Source organism: Rhinoraja longicauda, chromosome 5, assembly GCF_053455715.1.
Source record: "Rhinoraja longicauda isolate Sanriku21f chromosome 5, sRhiLon1.1, whole genome shotgun sequence".
NCBI lineage: Eukaryota > Metazoa > Chordata > Chondrichthyes > Rajiformes > Arhynchobatidae > Rhinoraja > Rhinoraja longicauda.
In genome coordinates, this window is record NC_135957.1 from 28688404 (window position 1) to 28709739 (window position 21336).

At 42.2% G+C, this 21336-nt stretch overlaps 1 protein-coding gene across 15 annotated transcripts in view; it reads right to left on the reverse strand.

Moving 5' to 3' along the window:
* The window catches only part of LOC144593513 (myelin transcription factor 1-like protein), a 346938-nt gene that overhangs the window by 152105 nt on the left and 173497 nt on the right, over positions 1-21336 (reverse strand). For all 15 annotated transcript variants that reach the window (XM_078399197.1, XM_078399201.1, XM_078399195.1 and 12 more), the window contains 2 exons: positions 18586-19563; positions 1447-1581 (listed from right to left, as the gene is read on the reverse strand). In XM_078399197.1, coding sequence (XP_078255323.1) covers positions 1447-1581; positions 18586-19563 — 1113 coding nt within the window. The remainder of the gene's footprint in view (positions 1-1446; positions 1582-18585; positions 19564-21336) is intronic.

The window sequence follows — 21336 nt, forward strand, 5'->3', positions numbered from 1 at the left end:
GATGCAGGATACTTTAACAAGTTGTGATATTCATGCATTTGAACTACAGGTTGGCAAACCAGCCACTCTTACCAATCAGTCCTCAATTTCGAACTGGCAGAACACCACAGTCATGGTGAGGGCTGGGTCTGCTTTCCACGTGGTGGTGAGTTGGCCACCACAAACTGAGGCTGCCATACATTGTGAGTTCTAGGAAGGCTTAAGTTCATAGTTTCTCGGAGCAGAATAAGGCCATTCGGCCCATCACATCTACTCCACCATTCAATCATGGTTGATCTATCTTTTCCTCTCAACCCCATTCACCTGCCTCCATAGCCCCTGACACCCGTAGTAATCAAAAATCAGTCAATCTCTGCCTTAAAAATATCCACTGACTTGGCCTCAACAGCTGCCTGTGACAACAAATTCCACAGATTTACCACCCTCTGACTAAAAAAAATCCTTCTCATCTCTTTTCTAAAGGTACATCCTTTTATTCTGATGCTATAGCCTTGGGTCCTAGACTCTCCCACTAGTGGAAACATCCTCTCCACATTCACTCTATCCAGGCCTTTCACTATTCAGTAAGTTTTGCCATCTACTTCACCGTGGACAAAACTATGCCAATCCACAGATCTGTTATGGATGTAAAGGCAGTGGAGAGAGAACATAAGCTCCAATGGTGAGCACAAGCCTGGTCAAGCATCAATCATACTGTGAAGAAATTCGCAACTTCTAACGGCAAAAATATCACCCGGAAATCTTTCCTCACTATTTTTGGATTGGCCAGTTAATCCGTGAACTTACTGAAAAATTCCAATTGCATTTGGGATCCAAACCACTTGACAAAATACTGATGAATAAATTTAGGAGGTAGCAAATACACAACAGTCTGTTTTACAAGTTGTCCAATTCTGCTCTCCACTGACTTGAATGGAAAGGAAAATTGGACAAGGCATACCAGAGATTAGTGATTCACCATTGCCTTTTTACACCCCCAAAATTGAAAACGTCACCCTTCAAAGCAGATTGCGTTACTTATATTGTGGTAATAATGCAACATGTGCACATTATACATTTACTAATTTATCCTTCCATAAATAATTTTTGTTTAAGCACTGCAACAAGCTTGATATTCATCTGTGTCGTTTCCTCAGTTGTTTACATATCTATTGATTGTATAAAAAATGAAACTGGAATTGCAAGCAGTGCAGAATTGTTCAGAACCGGTAGCTTGGCTGACACTATGACAGATTTTGTTAACCATGTAAGTCAATTGGGATAAATATAAAATGGTGTGTCGATTAACTGACGTGGATTATCATTTGCATTCTACCTCTACCTCCCTCCCCATGGTACATCTTGGTGACGTGCACCAAAATTGATATAAAATGATATTCCGTCGAGAGATATTTTGGGGGATTACAAGTACGTTTACCTTGCGCTTTGAACTTCCTGTTCACTTACTTTCTGGAGGAACCCTGTCTTTGTGTGGACAGCCTGACAGACTGCGATGGTGAGGATAAAGGCCTGTGACGTGTCCAGTCCCATCACATCCAGGCGTGGGGCACTTGCTTTCTTTCTTTTCATGCCGCGATGAATCTATCCAAATGAGAGAAGTTGTTTTACAAAAATATTACAACACAGTTACAGAGCTTGACAAAAATGTGTGTCCCATCATACGGAGAGTGCAACTATTAGATTTGCATGTTCATGAATGAGACGGTCACCAATGTTGCTCTCTTGTTGCCAACCTGATCACAACGAGAGGCGTGCACCACTATGCCAATTTCTCCTTTCGATATTTGCCAATCGTTGGCCTGGAATATGACTTTAAATCATGGTTGAGAAGGGCATATGACAAACTGCAGTTTCACTAACTTCTGCCCAAACCAAAGCTGAATATAGTTGGCCTTGTTACAATGCAGCCAATGAACCGAGAGCTTCCAATTGGTGGTCATGGCTGTGTGATCAATGAAGGTGTGCAGGGAATTGGGTGCAGAGGGAAGTACTCCCTTGAAGATGGGCAGATGGGGGATTGGCAATCCTGTTTTTGTGCCAGAAAATCTTGCAGCAATACACTTAATGACCATTATTTAAGCTACTCCATGCCAGAGAGCAATGGTATAGGTTTAAAATAAATCCATATAACTTCTGAAATTAAACCTTGATAACTTCTAAAATCACCTTTGTTTCAGGCATTTCAGGTGGAAATGGAATAAGACTACACAATTTTTGTAAGGAGATTAAGTCAAAATTCTACTTAAGAGTTTGGGCACAAAGATGAATGAATAAAAAACATTTGCAGAAGCATGGCCTAAATGCCTTGAACCTTGAAGGATGGGACACTTGAATCGGAAGTTATAAAGTAAAGCAAGGAAACAATTTTTATTTATATAGACGTCCAATGAAATATAGCACCCCACAGTTCTTCACAGGATAACTATTGGACAAAATTTGGCCGTAATACATCTGAACTTATGAGGGTAGATATTAAGTCAATTTTAAGGGCTACCTGAGAGGGTGAAATGGATACTCAAGAAGAGAATCTCATTGCTTTACTTACATCTATCCACACTATAGAGGATAGAAATGCTTTATAGATAACAAAGAGGAAATAAGACACAAATAAATATGAAGAACTTATTGTCAATCAAGAAACATTTCTAGATAACATATTGCATCTAAATGGCAATGGTTGGCTGTCCAGATTTTAGAATGGTCTCAGTGTATTGAAAAACATAAAAATGTAACATTGGCATTCAAGAAACCCGAGCACCCAGGAGAAACCCGTGGAATCACAGAAGACATGCAGACTACACAGATAACATCCAAGGTTATGATCGAACCCTAGATCTCAGAGTGATCTAGTCATGCTTATACACAAATCACAGGATATTAACAAGCAGTTGTTAATTGTAGGTGAATAACCTTGTTGTAAAAGGGCTAATGTAACATAGGGAAGTGTTGTACAGGGTTACAGTACTGTGCAGAGGGTTGGTCTCTTTATCTCAGGAAGGATATGCCTACCTTGGATGTAGTGTAACAAATTATTGCGATAAGAGGGCTGTCTATGAAGGAAGCTTGAATAGAATGTATTTAGGATTGAGGTTATGAGGAACTTTCACATGAAAGGTGATGAATCCTAGGAATTTTCCAAACAGAGGAAAATGGACATTTAATTGTTGAGCCTACTAAAGGATGAATAGTTTTTTGGACTCAATGAGAAAAGAAGTATTGAGATTGAGTGAAATTAAGTTGAGGAATGACTTTGTGAAATGTGGGCTTCTTATTCCACTTCACATGTTCTGATGGTGAAAGATTAAAATTGAAGCTGTGCACATGGCCAAACTTGCCGGACAGAAGAAGATTACAGGACTGATTGAGGCAACATTGGAAAGAATAGGATACAATGAAGAACAACGTTGAGTGATTTGAATCCGTAAAGAAAATTCAAGGTTGATTGAACTTTGGAAAGCACAGGAAACATGAGTTAATGGGCTTGATAAGAGTAAATTCATGGTCAAAAGCTTTGGATTGCCTGTTAATGCAAGACATGGGAAGAGAGCAAGATAAAGAAGCCAGATATGGTGCAAGTCTGCAATCCAATAGCAAATGCCAACACCATTCAGCAAGTTGAGCAGACCCTGAACCAAAATGGATCAGAGCTAACGTTTCACATCATTGGTTTTTCATCCGATTTCGTCAATTCTAGAGGCTACTAAGTCACGAATAAGGGATCCATTATTAGAGATGAAGGTAGATGAACTTGGTGAGACCTCAATAGTGTGAGTCCAGAATACAGGGACATTACCTTAAGACTACAGGCCAGCCATTGAAGACTGAAACTGGGAATCGAAAAGAGTGGTGAAAATCAGGGATCCTCTTTTCCAAAAGCCTCCAATCACTGAATCAATTTGAACTATGTGCACTGAGATCAAAATTCTCACAAGGTAAAGGTCACAAAGTATTTGAAGATATAACAGTAAAATGGATCCTAAATACCATCAGCAACAATCTAGTTAAAAGTTGGGAGGTTGAAGTAATAGGGTGTCCTATTCTTGCTTCCATTTTGGAATGTTCCAGGTCCAGCTTCAAAAGAGCCTTGAGTGGTCTCTTCCAAAAGATAAAACTTAAATTTAGTTTTTTAGATTTAGAGATACAGCGCGGAAACAGGCCCTTCGGCCCACCGAGTCCGCGCCGCCCAGCGATCCCCGCACACTAACACTATCCTACACACACTAGGGACATTTTTAACATTTACCCAGCCAATTAACCTACACACCTGTACGTCTTTGGAGTGTGGGAGGAAACTGAAGATCTCGGAGAAAACCCACGCAGGTCACGGGGAGAACGTACAAACTACGTACAGACGGCGCCCGTAGTCAGGATCGAACCTGAGTCTCCGGCGCTGCATTCGCTGTAAGGCAGCAACTCTACCGCTGTGCCACCGTGCCGCCCAACAGTTTGCCAGGGTCATATTGAAACCATGATTATCTGATTATCTCTATCAGGATATCACAAGTACTCAATTCAGAATTGCAGTCTTTTACATAAAATGGAGTAGCCATGGAGGACCTGGGGTTGTACTTACAAGTTAATTAAGGATAGAGCCAGATGAGATAATTCTCAAGAAATATAGTGCCTTTCATGACCTCAGGAACTTTCAACATGTTTTGCACTCAGTAGATTACTTATAAGGCATAATTACCATTATAATATAGGAAAGGTGGCAACCGATTTGGACACAGCAAGCAGCCCCAAACAGCAGTCAGACAATGACTGGTGATATTAGTTTCAGAGATACAGTGCGGAAACAGGCCCTTCGGCCCACTGAGTCTGCGTCGACCAGCAATCCCCGTACACTCGCACTATCCAACACATTAGGGACAATTTACAATCTTTTTCCAAAGCCAATCAACTTACAGACCTGTACGTCTTTGGAGTGTGGAAGGGAACCGGAGCACCCGGGGAAAACCCACACAGTCACGGGAAATGTACAAACTCTCGAGAGAGACAGCGACCATTGTCAGGATCGAACCCGGGTCTCTGGCGCTAAGGCAGCAACGCTACCGTTGCGCCACCATGCCATGCAAAGGCAACAGAAACCTTTATATTCACCTTTCAACTGAACATTTAATATGAAAGAGGGCACCTTTGATAGTACACACATGTTCAACATTACACTGGAATGTCAGTCTAATATTTATTTCCAAGTCTCTGGAGCCCAAGACCTTTTGACACAGTGGCATGTATGCGACAATTGTACCAAGCCAACTGAATGTTCCTTCACGTTTTCTTGAATAATCGACGAATGCACTGGGTTTTCAGCTGAGACAGTGAATAATCATTCAGTGTGCATCTTCAAGAGAGAGCAGAGTCTGGTACTCCATGGGGATAAAATCAATTTTTCTATGCAGTGGGTATATTCATCACAATCACAGGTAATATAATCTACCAGACTAGTTTGAGGAGAGGGATTTTCTGATGATTGGTAGTTTATTGTCGTTTATGAGATTTACACCACTTTCAGATCTCTGATTGAACGGGGACTAGTTTTATTAAAACTTCATTGCTGTAACTTCCTTTGTACATCTTCATAGAAAATGGTGCTATGTAGTTGAAAATTAATTGAATAATTGAACAACAATTTTGTACACATTTCTGCAATATTTTAACACTCATTGAGAAATTTGATTCCAGACTTTTCGAAAGTACATTATTTTGTGCCAGCATCTTTTCCAAATAAAACTTTTCTGGATAACGTCAATAATAATCCAACACGTGATATTCATCTCCAATATGATTTTCAAACTAACTGCTCTGATGAAAGATTGTTGTTATTTGCTTATCGTTCAGGAACAGGTACACAGATTAAAATATATTGTAAGCTTTCCCAAAGAGCAGGCTCATGTGTAGTATTACTCATTAAAGACCTCTCTGGCAATGTTCTGCGAAGAACTCTTGGCTGTAGCTATGAAGGGTTCTTTTGGTACCCTATCACAAATCAAAGATGCTTCTTGCAGGCACTGTTCTTCACCAGCCTCCCCAGGTCCCTTTGATCACATGAGGCACTCTCCCACCTCCCTACCACCAGCTTCCACCATTGTAGCAGTACTCAGAGAAGGCTTCTTGTTTAGCGATAGGCCGCTTTAAGAACCAACTGCCAGGCTGATTACTGCTGGGCTGATTGCTGGCGGCTGCAAGATCTTGCAGTGGACCGGCAGAGTAATACCACACTGAAGCTGGCAACAGTTTCTGCATGAGACAGAGAAACCCGATAATGCTGTTCTTGCAACCCATGCTATGGCCCCATAGCAGAAGCGTCTACGTTGCAGGGCTGGAAACTGGAAGTGTCCTGAGCTAATTCCGCTACCACCATCGTCTACTGTACAAGTGATGGCTCCCACTGATTGTCACCGGAAGCTTGTGCCCTTTTCAGGACGGACGATGACAGTGATATAACATTTGAAACATAGACGATGGACACGAAAGAAGAAGAAGCCATGCTATTTGTAGGATTCCCCAAAAACTGTGGTCGGGTGGTACACAATGCTGTTATAACTCCAAAAACAAGGCAATTTCAATATACAGAAGTCTGTGGAACAGTTGGAAAAATCAGTTAGTCTTTTCCAAATCAGATTGTAGTGTCCGAGAATTTGTCTTTACTATTGTTATTCAAGGAAATGCAGTTCTTCTTTGCATACATCATACTGTAACAAATAGTTATGAAATGTTTGACCAGTTCACATCATTTTTGTCTTATTGGTTAGGCTAAAATAAAATTGTTTACAGCACTTTCTAGCTATCACGCTTGCTGTCACCTGAAGTGCCTTTATTAAGTGATACTGATTAAGTTCACTATTAAATACACCAATAAACTTTGAATCAACTCTCATATCAAAGACCATGGTCTGTTGTTCACCATTGGTCTTGCAACTGAGCACACAGGAAGTACAACGCGCTCTGCAAAGGGTCAACCCACGCAAGGCTGCAGGCCCGGATGGAGTTCAAGGAAGGGTACTTAGGGACTGTGCTGAACAGTTGGCTGAGGTATTCACCAGGATCTTTAACCTGTCATTATCTCTGGCTACGGTCCCCAAATGCCTGAAGTCGGCTACCATAGTGCTGGTGCCGTGAAAAGCAAAGATCACCAACCTGAACGACTATCGTTCAGTTGCCCTAGCTCCTATGGTCATGAAGTGCTTTGAAAGGATGGTCCTCTCACACATCAAATCCAGCATCCCTGCCTCACTGGACCCACATCAATTTGGATACAGGGCAAACAGATCCACAGAGGACGCCATCTCTCTGGCTCTTCACACTGTCCTGACTCACCTGGAGAGACAGGGCACGTACGTGAGGATGCTATTCATAGACTATAGCTCTGCCTTCAACACGGTCATCCCCACCAAGCTCATCACCAAACTCCACCAGCTAGGCCTCAGCTCGTCATTATGCGACTGGATCCTGGACTTCCTACTGGAGCGACCGCAGGCAGTGAGAATGGGCCCGCAACTGTCCTCCACTATCACCCTGAGTACCGGCACACCACAGGGCTGTGTTCTGAGCCCCATGCTCTACTCCCTATTCACACACGACTGTGTTCCTGCATTCGACACCAACACCATTGTCAAGTTTGCAGACGACACAACGGTGATCGGGCTGATCACCAACGGTGATGAAACAAAATACAGAGCGGAGGTGCAGAACCTGGCGGACTGGTGCTCTGATAACAACCTGTCCCTAAATACCACCAAGACCAAGGAGCTGATCATCAACTTCCGTAGGTCACACAACGGGGAATACGCCCCGATCTTTATCAATGGAGACAGTGTGGAGAGAGTGTCCAGCTTCAAGTTTCTGGGCATTCACATTTCAGAGGACCTAACATGGTCCAATAACACTGCTGCGCTGGTCAAGAAGGCACAGCAACGACTGTTCTACCTAAGAACACTGAAAAAGTCTGGTCTACCCCAACAGCTGCTGACGACATTCTACCGCTGCACCATAGAGAGCATCCTAACACATGGCATCCCTGTGTGGTATCTCAGCTGCACGGAGGCAGAGAGGAAAGCTCTTCAGCGGGTAGTCCATAGAGCTCAGAGGACTATCGGAACACAGCTACCAGCCTTGGAGGGCATCTACAACACACGATGCCTCAGAAAAGCCACCAGCATCCACAAAGACTCTTCACACCCCTGCAACAGTCTGTTCGAACTTCTACCATCGGGCAGACACTACAAAGCCTTTTACGCCTGCACCTCCAGACTCAGGAACAGCTTCATCCCCAGGGCCATAGGTGCTATGAACTGGTCCTGCTGAGCCGGATGGTCACATCGCACAGTGAACCGGCACAAATCTACTTGCACTTTATTCTGTTTTAAAACTGTTTTTAACACTGATGCCCACCTGTGAAGCAATAATTTGCAGTTGGTCTGACAAGGTGGCTGCGTTGTGATAAGAGATCCAGAAGGGTAATTTGTTTTTCCCCCTTAAGACTTTTCAGTTGGAACCTGGAAGAGCAGTAGCAGCTAAACTTCCCTTCTTGGTAAACCCCAATCACTGATCTTTTCTCTGGAGTAAGAGCTATGTTCCTGACTTATAATGCTGCATACCTTCTTAGAATTGAGCCGAAGCATGGGGCTTAATTTCTTTGTATTTCAGTGAACTGAATGTTTTTCATTCTTCTTTGACCTAAAGCTGAAGAATGGAATCTGAAGTACAAATGATTGTTCTTTGATTATGAAGAACAGTGCCGCATGGTGGCACAGCGGTAGAACGGCTGGCTTACAGTGCCACAGACCCCCGTTCGATCCTGGCTATGGTCATAGAGTCATAGAGTGATACAGTGTGGAAACAGGCCCTTCAGCCCAACTTGTCCACACCGGCCAACATGTCCCAGCTACTCTTGTCCCACCTGCCTGCACTTGGTCCTTATCCCTCCAAACCTGTCCTATCCATGTATCAGTCTAACTGTTTATTAAATGTTGGGATAGTCCCAGCCTCAACTACCTCCTCTGGCAGCTTGTTCCATAAACCCACCACTCTTTGTGTGAAGAAATGTGTACAGGTGTCATCCGTACAGAGTTTGTATGTTCTCCCCGTGGCCTTCGTGGGTATTCTCCGGGTGCTCTAGTTTCCTCTCACACTCCAAAGATGTACAGGTTTGTAGGCTAATTGGCTTGGTAAAATTGTAAATTATCCCTAGTGTGTGTAGGATAGTATTGGTGTGCGGGGATCGCTGATCGGCTCTAACTCAGTGGGCCGAAGGGCCTGTTTCTGTGCTTTATCTCTAAACTAAATTAACCTCCTTCAAGGTCCACACTGATACTGTATGTTACCCAGCATGTGTAGATCACTCCTCCCATCCCTGGTCTCGCCAGTTTGACAGCCAGCTCAGTGTCAAGGCCTCCTAATATCACACCAGCCCAGGGATCTGCAAATGCTCAGACCATGGTCATTAAAATCTATGCCCAATTCTACCTTTGACAAATAATGTGAGCACCAGAAATTCTGGACATAATCAATGAAAACTCTGTTTACCATGCTTCCTTTAAATTTACTCTGCTCGCTGGAAAATGTGTTATATCACAGTGTAACATCTAAGCAAAGAGATTTAAAAGTGTTCAAATATTAATTGAAATAGCATCAATTAATCCATAAAATCTGCCAGTCCAGCATCGCTAAAATCCCAAGCAGGAAAAGTGGTATTTTACTGCAATACTCCATTTCGAAAAAGGCTGGGTTGTTTGCTTTGCGCTCCCAGGTAAAAACAAATATATATATATCCTCTCTACCTTGAAAGCAACCTGTCGGGGTTAAAAAAAACATGGATGTTCAATTAATAGTCAATAGTCAATAGTCGTTTATTTGTTACATACACATAAATGTGTAGTAAAATGAAACATTACCCGCAGTTGAACAATAAGACCAATAAGATTAATCAATAAAAATGCAATAACACATACAATCACAACTAACACCAAACAAAAAGAAACATCCATCACAGTGAGTCTCCTCCAGTCCCTCCTCACTGTGATGGAAGGCCAGAATGTCTTTTTCTCTTCCCTGCCGTCTTGTCCCGCGGTCAGGCTGTTGGAGTTGCCACGTCGGGGCGGTCGGGGCTCCCGATATTGAAGCCCCCGCTGGGCGGTGAAAGGTCAACGGCCTATTTCAGGCCGCGCCGGATGGTGAAAGGTCCGCGACGGGCCGACCCAAGCCCCGCGATTCGGGGCGGGCGAACATACGGGGCGGGCATATTTATGCACCTCTTTTTAAATACGATCACACATTGCTCCAATAGTTTGAAGCTGACCATCCACCTAATTTTCCTGTTTATCTGTGGCAGCTTATGGAGTGGAATGACATACAGATACATTATACGGTACATTTACCTAATTTTGTACCCGGCCCATTTCCTGCTGATATTCCTGAAACTCGCCTGACCATCTGCCATTTATTTTTCATACCAAGGAATTAGTGCTAATGTGATCACTCAATTTTAATTTATCATCTTCCCAGTTTTATACACATCTTGAGTTACCAGGTGTCATAGAAAATTAAGAGAATTAAAGATTTCTTCCTATTGTTTGCATTGCAGTCAACTATTTTGCCTTCTCCCTTTATTCTGTGTTGTGGGAAACTGCTAATTGTACTCACTTATACTTCCTGATAACTAAATAAGTGTAAATTGAGTGTGTTCTTTAAAGGGCCAGTGATCTGCTCTGCGTGATTACTGTGGATGAAAGGAAAAATATATCTGCCAGTTATTATGTAGGAGCTCCTCATTACCTTTCACTCTTGGAAGAAAAGGATAAGCAATGGAATGATGCTGGGCTGAGCACATGCCACCTACCCAATGGAATGCTCAAAGCAAGCACAAGACATTCCAGCTACCTTTGGCTAAGCAACAATGAACAAAAGAGGCAGAGTCAATCGACGCAGAAACAGATAATTTGATCCGCTGAGTCCGGACCAAACATTTGGCATCCATGTACACTAATCCTCCACTAATCCTATTTTATTCTCTCTGCAGTCCCATCAAGTCTACATAGGTACTACCACTCAACTACACACTCGGGCCTTTCAACCTTTTGGGATGATACCTTTTGGGATATGGTAGGAAACCAGAGCACCTGGAGGAAACCCATGGAGTCACAGGGAGAATATGCAAACCATACGGCACCGGTGGTAAAGATTGAACCCGAGCCACTGGAGCTGTGTGTGAGCAGCTCTATGGGCTGCTCCCACTGTGCTTATAAAGACACATTTAATTTCAATGTGCAGACTCATTCTAGGCTGCAACCAGGAACATATGCAATGTTAGCAAAACAGCTGCTCACAGATGTACTTAAGCAAATTACAGGCGGCTTTGTAATACCAGCAATATTGTGCAGAGTAAACAGTTTCCCATTGTCTGGGAACTCACAGATTTGACCCACATTCCCATTCATAAAGATTGATCCCTGGTCAGTGCCAAAAGCGAAAAACTCACAAATGCATGACAATTATTATTGTGGAATGAATCTGACAGAGGATGAATTTCTCAGCATTTTAGTTTAATAATGCGTGACCCGTGAAAGGCAGTCTCTGGTCAGATTCTCAGTGTCTATCAGCTGGACATTCTTGATGTCTGTGCACCCTCCTGCACTGGCATCAAGACTGCAATGGCACGGAGGTTTACAGAGCCACCAGGGTAATCACTGAATACATCACTGGAATAATGAAGATTTGCTTTTGATGATAGTGTTGATGTACAAATAGATGGCAATACAGCCAGGAAGAGACCCGACATTTGTGAAAATCAAAAATATCACAAATGCTGGAAATCTGAATTAAAAACAGAAATTGTTGGAAACATTCAACAGGTTAGGCAGTGTCTGTAGGGAGAAAAATAGTTCATGTTTCAGGTCCAGGACTGTGTCTCTTTCTACAGTTGCTGCCTGCCTGCTGAGTGTTTCCAGCATGTTCTGTTTTACACAAGGCTTGTGAGGGTATGCTTCAGATCACCTGCAAGATTCAAGGACACCAAGGAAACCAAGGTGGTAAAGAAGGGCAGAAGCAACTGCAGACCGAAGGCTACAGCCCAAGGACATGTTTGTGCTCAGTGCATCCTAACAGAACTAATGGAAGCCTGATAAGAGCTGCAAACAAGTGAAACAAAAGATGCCACTTTTTAAACTTTTGGACGGGTAAGGTTTTTCTTTAAATTCTTCATTTGTCAATTAGGAGTTTCTAATCAAGTTCCCTTAATCAGAGCAAGAGAGTGAAGCCCCAATTTCTTATCACTTTTTTAACATCACACGTGCGAACTTCTACAGTTGCACTATTGGGTTGCATCATAGCTTGGTTTGGGAACCGCTCTGCCCAAGACCGCAAAATTGCAGAGAGTCTATCACAGATTAAACTCCTCACCATCAACTCTATCTGCACTTTACGCTACCTTGGGAAAACAGCCAACATAATCCAAGTACCCTTTTCATTCCGCTCATTCCCTTGCTCCCTATTTCCATTGCGCAGGAGATATAGAAGCTTGAAAGCAGATATCACCAGACTCAGGAACAGCTTCTTGCCCTCTGTTATTGGACTTCTGAATGGTCCTCCCAGAAGCAAGGGTGTGATCCAAATCTTCCAACCTACCTCATTCCAGTTTGGACCTTTTCTCTGGAACTGCAATGCTACATTGCTGAAAAACTATAGTCGGCACTCTGATATTATTTTCTTTACTATACTGGTTGTACCTGTGTATGGCTTGGTTGTATTCATGTCTGGCATCCAATTTAATTGGATATATGTAAACAAAAGCTTTTCACTGTATCTCAGTACATATGACAATAATAAACCAATACCAACACCAGGCCCCCTTGGGGGATTCACTGAATTGCAGTCCACTTGTCCAATTTATTTAAATGGCAATTAAAATAAACCTGAGGATTTATGGCAGTGTCACCTTTCTTTGGTGAACAGGTAACGGTTCCTGCTGGTGAATTTCTGGCAGTGAGTAGTATTCCAGTAATTCCGCAATATCACCATACTTCCTCTTGATGTCTTGATCACATGTGAAGTCCTAGACCTGTCCTTGTATTTCGCCAGAGTCATCACTGCATCAGCACAATGCCTTGTTTCCACGTTCCATGAAGAAGCTCTAGAACCTGAGTTGTCTTCATCTGCTCGAAACAAAGTCTGCAGACTGACCTGCTATAAATTGGGCCTCATGTTTTTTTTCTCTCCATTAGACAGCCTATCTTAGTATTCCTTCAGTACATGTCCAAGTATTGTAACAAGCAGCCATGGAACTCACTTGTACTGGCCTCCAGTTATAGTACAACCACATGACCATGTCAGACTGCATTTATTTTAGACATCTTATCCACATGGCCATTTTTCTGTAGTACATTATACTTAATAATACCAGTTTAAATGAGAGCAACCCATGTGACGTTTGTCACCATAATTCTTTTAATGTATCAACAGCACACTATCCAAACTGGCCACAAAATGCTGGAGTTACTCAGTGGGACAGGCAGCATCTCTGGTGAGAAGGAATGCGTGACGTTTTGGGTCGAGACCCTTCTTCAGTCTGAAACATCACCCATAACTTCCCTCCAGAGATGCTGCCTGCCCCGCTGAGTTACTCCAGCATTTTGTGTCTATCTTCAGTTTAAACCAGCATCTGCAGATCCTTCCTACACACACTATCCATACTAGTATCTTGCCTTTTCTCAGAAAGCTTTCTCAACATCAAAAGATGAACCTTCATGGCTTTTTCCTGGAAGTTTCTACTATGGTAACCATGGAGTGGCCAAAATCCATAAAGGACAGGAATAATGCAATGTTATCGTGCATTGTACAGCATATTTGGTTAGGGGAACTCACCACACAATCCATGCGCAGTACACCAGTTGACATTGCTATCAATGCCTGCATATATCATTGACAGTCTTGTAGGAAAATAACTGCAGATCCTGGTACAAATCGAAGGTATCACAAAATGCTGGAGTAACTCAACAGGTCAGGCAGCATCTAGGAGAGAGGGAATGGGTGACGTTTTGGGTCGAGACCCTTCTTCAGACTGATGTCAGGGGGGCGGGACAAAGAAAGGATATAGGTGGAGACAGGAAGACAGTGGGAGAACTAGGAAGGGGAGGGGAAGAGAGGGACAGAGGAACAATCTAAAGTTAGAGAAGTCAATGTTCATACTGCTGAGCTGCAAGCTGCCCAAGCGAAATATGAGGTGCTGTTCCTCCAATTTCCGGTGGACCTCACTATGGCATTGGAGTGCCATAGTGAGGCCCATTCCTTATGTTCATAGGACATAAGGAATGGGCCTCTTGTTCCTTCCTTAAAATTAGTAACCAGGCTCTCCAGCTACCTGTAATTTACCTTCAACATCCAGTCTGTACCTCTTTATGCGTTACCACTAGTTACTCCATATGCCATCCAATGCACTCCTCTCTAGGTCACCATCTCATTCCCCTCAAGGAGCATATAGTAAGACAAAGAGTGAGTGATCGTAACACAAAGTGCTGAAATAACTCAGCGGACCAGCAAGCATCCATGGAAGGAATGGACAGACTATGTTTCGAGTCGGCACCTTTCCTCAGACTGAGTAAGTTATCGATCCATTCACTCCACAGCTGCCTAACCCACTGAATTACTTCAGCACTTTGTGTTTTGCTCAATATTCCAGCAACTGCAGTTCCTTGTGTCTCCAAAGAGAGCTTGATGATATGTTTTGCTGAAACAGAACGAGAAGTTCCTGTTTTTGTTTCTTCTGGCACAGCTAAAGGATGAAAAGAGGAAGAGTTGTCAGAATAAGGAGAGAAGACCAAAGATTGCATTTCATTTTAACAGAGGAGTAACACAAGTATTTTATGATATACCTTTTGAGAAAACAAATATCACAGAGAGCAGGAAGGCGAGAAGAAAGGGATGCAAAATGTCATCATAAACCTGTTTCCGGCACTTCCCTTTCTACTTTCATTTCTCCAACAACTGCTGCTGCCTCACTCCCTCGAACGTGGAGCAGTATTTTATCATAAGGACTGAAGGAAAAGAGCTTTAAGGTTCATCATCTGATGTAGCTCTCTGCCTGGCATTATGACTGTTTTCTCTTTAAGAAAAAAATACACAAGTTAAGAATTACCCTGGGGTAAATCCAAATGTTAGCATGCAGCCCATTGTGGTTGTAATGGCAAGTGCTTGCACAAACTAGTTAGATTTCATGTGAAGCTTTTGGTATGGTAATTGTATGTAACACAGTGTGTGGAAAAAAAAAACTTTCTGGAGAAGGCTGGAAATGCAAACTACATTAACCAAGCTATTTCAAAGACACAAATGGAATGCATTTCAAGCACTTGGAACACAGTATGAGGTGAGGTTATCATGAATGATTAACATCTCAGAATGTGTGGATTGATCTTCCTACCTTGCTTCATCAGGTAACCCTGCTAAAGTTTTTCCTGCATTTATTGCAATGCATGGGTATTGGCATTGACTCTCACTCTCTTCCTATGGCATGAGTCAAGCGCCAATAGTGTCTGCAGTACTGATCCAAGTCATGGCTTTCCTTTGCATGACTTCTTCCGGCAGCACATCCTGATTCCTTGGTGGACTTCGAGGCATTTTTGCCTTCTGCAGATCTGTTGGGCATTACTTTGGCAGTAACCGTGCTCTTGTGCTCCCTACTTAATTTTTTTTTAAATCACTTGCCAGGTAAGCAGCTGCAGGCCTCAACCAAACCAATCCTTGTTCTCCCTCATCCAACAAGTGATAATGATTTGGATGCATAAGGCTACTTTAATTAAGCCAATCTGAAACATTTCTGGAATAGTTCTCTTCACTTCAGTAAGTATGAGCCACACAAAACATAACTTTATTCCCTTTATAATGTATCTGTACACTGTGAATGGCTCGATTATAATCACGTATTCTCTTTCCGCAACACAAGCTTTTCACTGTACCTCGGTACACGTGACAATAAACTAAACTAAACTTCAACTTTTAATTTTTTACCTTTGCAGAAAATCGAGGTTTAATGACTATAAATATTTTCTTTTAACCCTTAATGGAATCCAGATAATAATACATTTTGCTCAAGATATCTTTATCTTATGGATATTTTATGCTTACAATTCTTGCATTACGCAAACTTCATTAACTTTCCTTTAGGCACCGGATTACATGCAACATAATTTGTTTACAATGCAGTACTGCCTTACAATACTTGTTATACATTTTATGCATAGAATTTTGCTTGTTTTGATAAAATACATATTGGGTCCTTTGGAGTCATTGTGTTGGGATGAAGAGACAACCATTAAGACTGACAGGCTCAAGGGATAAATGGCTTTCACCTCCTTTTGCATTTTTCTAGAAGAGATTTGAGACAATACAAAAAATTAAACCCCTTCGAAGGGGAAGACCCTTCACATCTCACTCCTTTTGCTGTATCTTAACATAGTTAACATTTTTAAAAGTATTTGTTTTGCTTATCACATCATAGCACATCAGTTCTTAATTCATCATTGCTTGACTTTGGTTATGCTATCTTGTCCAGAAGTAATCCATTGGCTGTGAAGTACTTTGAGACAATCTGAAGTATGAAAGGCACTATATCCATGCAAAATATTTTCAATATCACCAGCATAGCCCCAGACAAAGACAAATTGTACTGAAGAAACAGCTTTCTATCATTGATAATTATCCTTGTAGCCAATTTTCAGCCAACAAGAGGGCAACCTGTCCAGTGTTAAATATCTCCAAAAATGCAGGCAGGTGAAAGCAAACAGAAGTGACAAAAACACACGACAAGAAGTTGAACGGAATTAACAATTAGTAAAAGTAAAAATGAGGGGAAAGAAGGTAGAATGGTGGAAAAAGTTTCCACCAGAAATAATTTCAATTCTACAGTTATAGTGGTCAGAAATTAAACTTTACATCTTGTATAAATTAAAACTATAATATCCAAATCATCAAGGCTAATTTGCTTTGAAAAAGGACTACAAATGGGGTAATTAAAATTGCCCAAATTTGCTAACCGTCTAAAATTTAAAGCAACAAAACTATATATAAACACACCATTTGAGTTTTAATTCTATAAATCAATACATTCACTGATCCTTATTCTCCGTGGCTCTATGCAATAAGCACTTATGAAATCAAGACCAACTAACATTATGCAATTTTTGGATGTTCCTCAGCCATGCGTATTAAAGAAAAATTATGGTATATTTGTGGCATCTTAAGCAGGAAAGTAAATAACATCAGGAGCCATGTTAATATTTTGTTAATGTTGAAATCAAAGGCTAAATTTCCACATGTCCTTCTGCTTACCTCTTGCTACTTTGACAGAAGTACTGAGGCGGAAACAGTATACATGTCAGCAGAAGGGTCTCGACCCAAAACGTCACCCATTCCTTCTCTCCAGAGATGCTGCCTGACCCGCTGAGTTACTCCAGTATTTTGTGTCTATCTTCGGCTTAAACCAGCATCTGCAGTTCCTTCCTACACATGTCAGTTAGGTCGCCTTCTGGTGAGCCTCGAGGCAGAAGTCGTCTCCCAGAGAGCAGTGGCTCACCGCCGCGGCAACGAGAACGAGGTTGCCACCGAGCTCGGCCTCTGCTCACCCCGTGCACTGGAGAGGAGGAAGACGGACTGAGGGCTGGTAAGAGGATTGGTGGCGGGAAGCAGGGCAGGGCCTTGATGGTGGACAGGGCCATTGGAATGTGGGGCTCGGCCTGGCATGCCAACCACGGGCCCGGCTCGTTTGGAGAGAATAGGCCGCTTAGCCCGAACCCTGCTCGCCCCGTGGATCAGGAATCGGAGAGGGCGTGGAAGGAGATGGCGACGGACGCTGGAAAAGGAACCAGGTGGGGGGGGGGGTCTTACCTTACGTGCCCTTGAGGTCGGCTGTGAGAGGTGCCCTTCCCGGGGAACAAAGGCTGAATAGGACCAGGCTTGGAGAGGGACGACAGTTCACAGGACGACCGGAATAGAGGAGGAGATGGCTGCAATGGGCCTTTGTGGCTAGCTGCAGCTGGGGCTGTAAAATGGCACCAAATAGCACCGCTTGCGTATGGACTCAGTGGGCTGTTCTGTACATTCTGTTCTGACTGGGGCGATTGTACTTATGTACGGGGATAGTCTTGCTGAGCTGTACGCAAAAAAATGTATTTCACTGTACAAGCTACATGTGACAATAAAGAAACCATTGACCATGTTTTGGGGACACCTTTCACTCCGGCCAAAAGTATGGAAGAAGAAAAGGAGAACTCCAATGAAACTTTGTCCTATTGTTGTTTTGTTTTCCATCTTTTTGATGTCTATACCCACAGTATATAAAATCCAAACAGCATTTTGCAAAAGGATGAAATCAAATGAAGTAGAATGCCATTTAAAAATAAACAAGTACGGATCCATCTCCAACCACATTTTAACCTTGCGCAATGAATCATATCTCTTAACTTGTAACATTAACGTAATTAATGTGTAGTCTTTTGAACAGGTCATTCCGATACTGTTCAATTCTTATCAGGCAAACTTTGTTTTAAAGACATAGCAGCTGAACTCTCAACAGATTCGAGAAAAAGACAGAAGATGTACCTTTAGGGTAGTATGGCTTTTTAACATGACCATCAGAGGATCTAGACTTCTTCTCATCTCCGACATGATGCCTTGGAATGTGCTCTGAAGCGTCTCTCTTTGCAGCTTCCATGGCCATTTTTTCTCTCATTGCCTTAGCCCTCTCAGTTTCCAGTGCAATGGCCTTTTCTAACAGAGTCAAATTTCCCTTGGTCATATCAAACACCTCCTCAGACCTGTCTGATTTGACTGAGCCAGTGTCATCATCTCTGTCGTGTGACTCTTCCTCCTTAATGCCAGAAGAGAAAGCTCTGGAGCGGGGACTGAGCTGCTCCTCAAGCTTCATCAGGTTAACCATGTCTGAATAGTTCCGATCTGACATCCGTCTCGTGACGTCGTCGTCAGGTCTGTTCTGTTGACAGTCACTAAAATGATGCTGCTGGTTTCTTTCCTCGTGCTGACTCTCACTTAGCTTCCTGGCCAAGTCAAAGCATTGGTTCCGTAGGCACTCAAGACTGCTCAGGCAAACAGCCTCGTCGCTTTCATCAACGGCCTTTTCCAAACCATCACCGGTGGACTTGCACGATCCCAAGTTCGCATTCCGAATTTCATTCTGTATTAAACCATCTATACGACCCCGAACACTTGCATTGTCTGAAAGGACCACACCATGTCCTTGTGCCAGTAGTTTAAGTGAGTCCACTGTTTCCCTAACAACGTCACTGTCAACATCTAAACTCAACTGGCAGGAGTCACTTTTATTGTTTTTTCTAACTCTGCCCCCATTGGTGTCACTATCATCCTCCAGACCACGCGCTGTGCTGTCACTCATTTCAGACTCTGTCATTGCCCTAAACGCTGCATCTTCAGCAATTTTGCCCAGGTTTAATAATGATTTTGCAACAAGCTCATCATAATTGTCATATTCATCATTGTTGTTATCATCTTTCTCGTTGTCCTGGCTTCTCCTGATATTATCAGATTCTTCTTGAAGGTCTTCTAATGGAAAACAAAAGGCAAAGCTTAATTATTTTGTTTTTTCGGTAATCTGGAGATCAGTCTGAAGATGGGTCTCGACCCGAAACGTTACCCATTCCTTCTCTCCCGAGATGCTGCCTGACCTGCTGAGTTACTCCAGCATTTTGTGAATAAATCGATTGATACAATTAGTTAAAGGGTATTACTCGATTGCCATGTATTCTTCCTGTCCAATTTGGTTCCTGTTTGAAAGGCAGAAACTCGTGTTCCGTATCTCCTTGTATCTTATGCATCTGATAATTTGCTCTGCATAAACAGGAAGATTTAAGGATTCCATTGGGTCTCTTCCAATCTCCTACCATCACTTTGGCAGGAAACATGATGAACCCTTTAGGGAACAAGGTAAAAACTGAAAATGAATGTTTACATTTGTTTTTGTTAGGGGTGTAACAAGGAGAACCGTGACGGAGTTTCAAAGACTGAACGCCACCACAATGATTTGTGATGACAGAATGTCACCCATTTATTTTTCTCAGTCTGTCTCCAAATTCTGCACCAGTCCCAGCAGCAGTTATCGGAAATGGAAGTACTGATTTTTTTTTTAATGTTTTTCTGGGTAATTTCTTTTCCTTTCCACAAAGTTAAGAAACATTGAGGCCAACGATTGTGGTCTCCTGCTGCTCTGGCTGAGATCATCAAACTCAGCAAAGACAAGAGATAACACCTGGTATCTTCATGCACCACTCAATCTCACACCATATGTTGCATTTATTCACTGATTTTAGGAATGTCTTTGGTTATATTCTCCATGTATGTAATCAAGCAACACTGAGCATTGTTATTAATAAATGCATGGTTATTTGAACTATTTTTCCAATTAATGGGAAATTAATAATAGATTCATCAATAAAGAATACAATTTAGTTTTAGTCCCATGGGATCAGATTGGAACACTGATATAAAAAGAGATGTACTGTAAAGATTAGCTTGAAGATTCAAGCTTGTATCTTTATGAAGCTCTATGCTACCGGCACGGTAGCGCAGCGGTAGAGTTGCTGCTTTACAGCGAATGCAGTGCCGGAGACTCAGGTTCGATCCTGACTACGGGTGCTGCACTGTAAGGAGTTTGTACGTTCTCCCCGTGACCTGCGTGGGTTTTCTCCGAGATCTTCGGTTTCCTCCCACACTCCAAAGACGTACAGGTATGTAGGTTAATTGGCTGGGTAAATGTAAAAAAAAAAAAAAATTGTCCCTAGTGGGTGTAGGATAGTGTTAATGTACGGGGATCGTTGGGCGGCACGGACTTGGTGGGCCGAAAAGGCCTGTTTCCGGCTGTATATATATGATATGATATGATGATACAGTCATAGAATTCAGCAGGCTAGTTAAAATGAACTGACTCGAAAAAACAAAACCTAACTGATGGACTAATGTACCTTTAGTCACTAAATGAAAATTAAATACTGGTTTTCCAGCAAATTATCTTTAATTAGGAATGATGTTATATTCACCTTTTGATAAAAGCAAATAATGTTCTAAAACCATCCGGTTGCAGAAAATCGGAACTAATTCAAATCCATTAGTGATACAGTTTATAATTATTGTATAATTAAAATAAAAACCTTTGAGCTCACATACTGTAATTCTGACTATTTTCAAGTAGATATTCACAGGCTTAATACACACACTTGAACTAACAGCTCATCTTGAAATTAACAAACAAATTAAAAAAATGATTGGCATGTCGGAAAAAGTGTAGCTTTTATGTGGCTTCATGGTCGGTTAATGAAATTC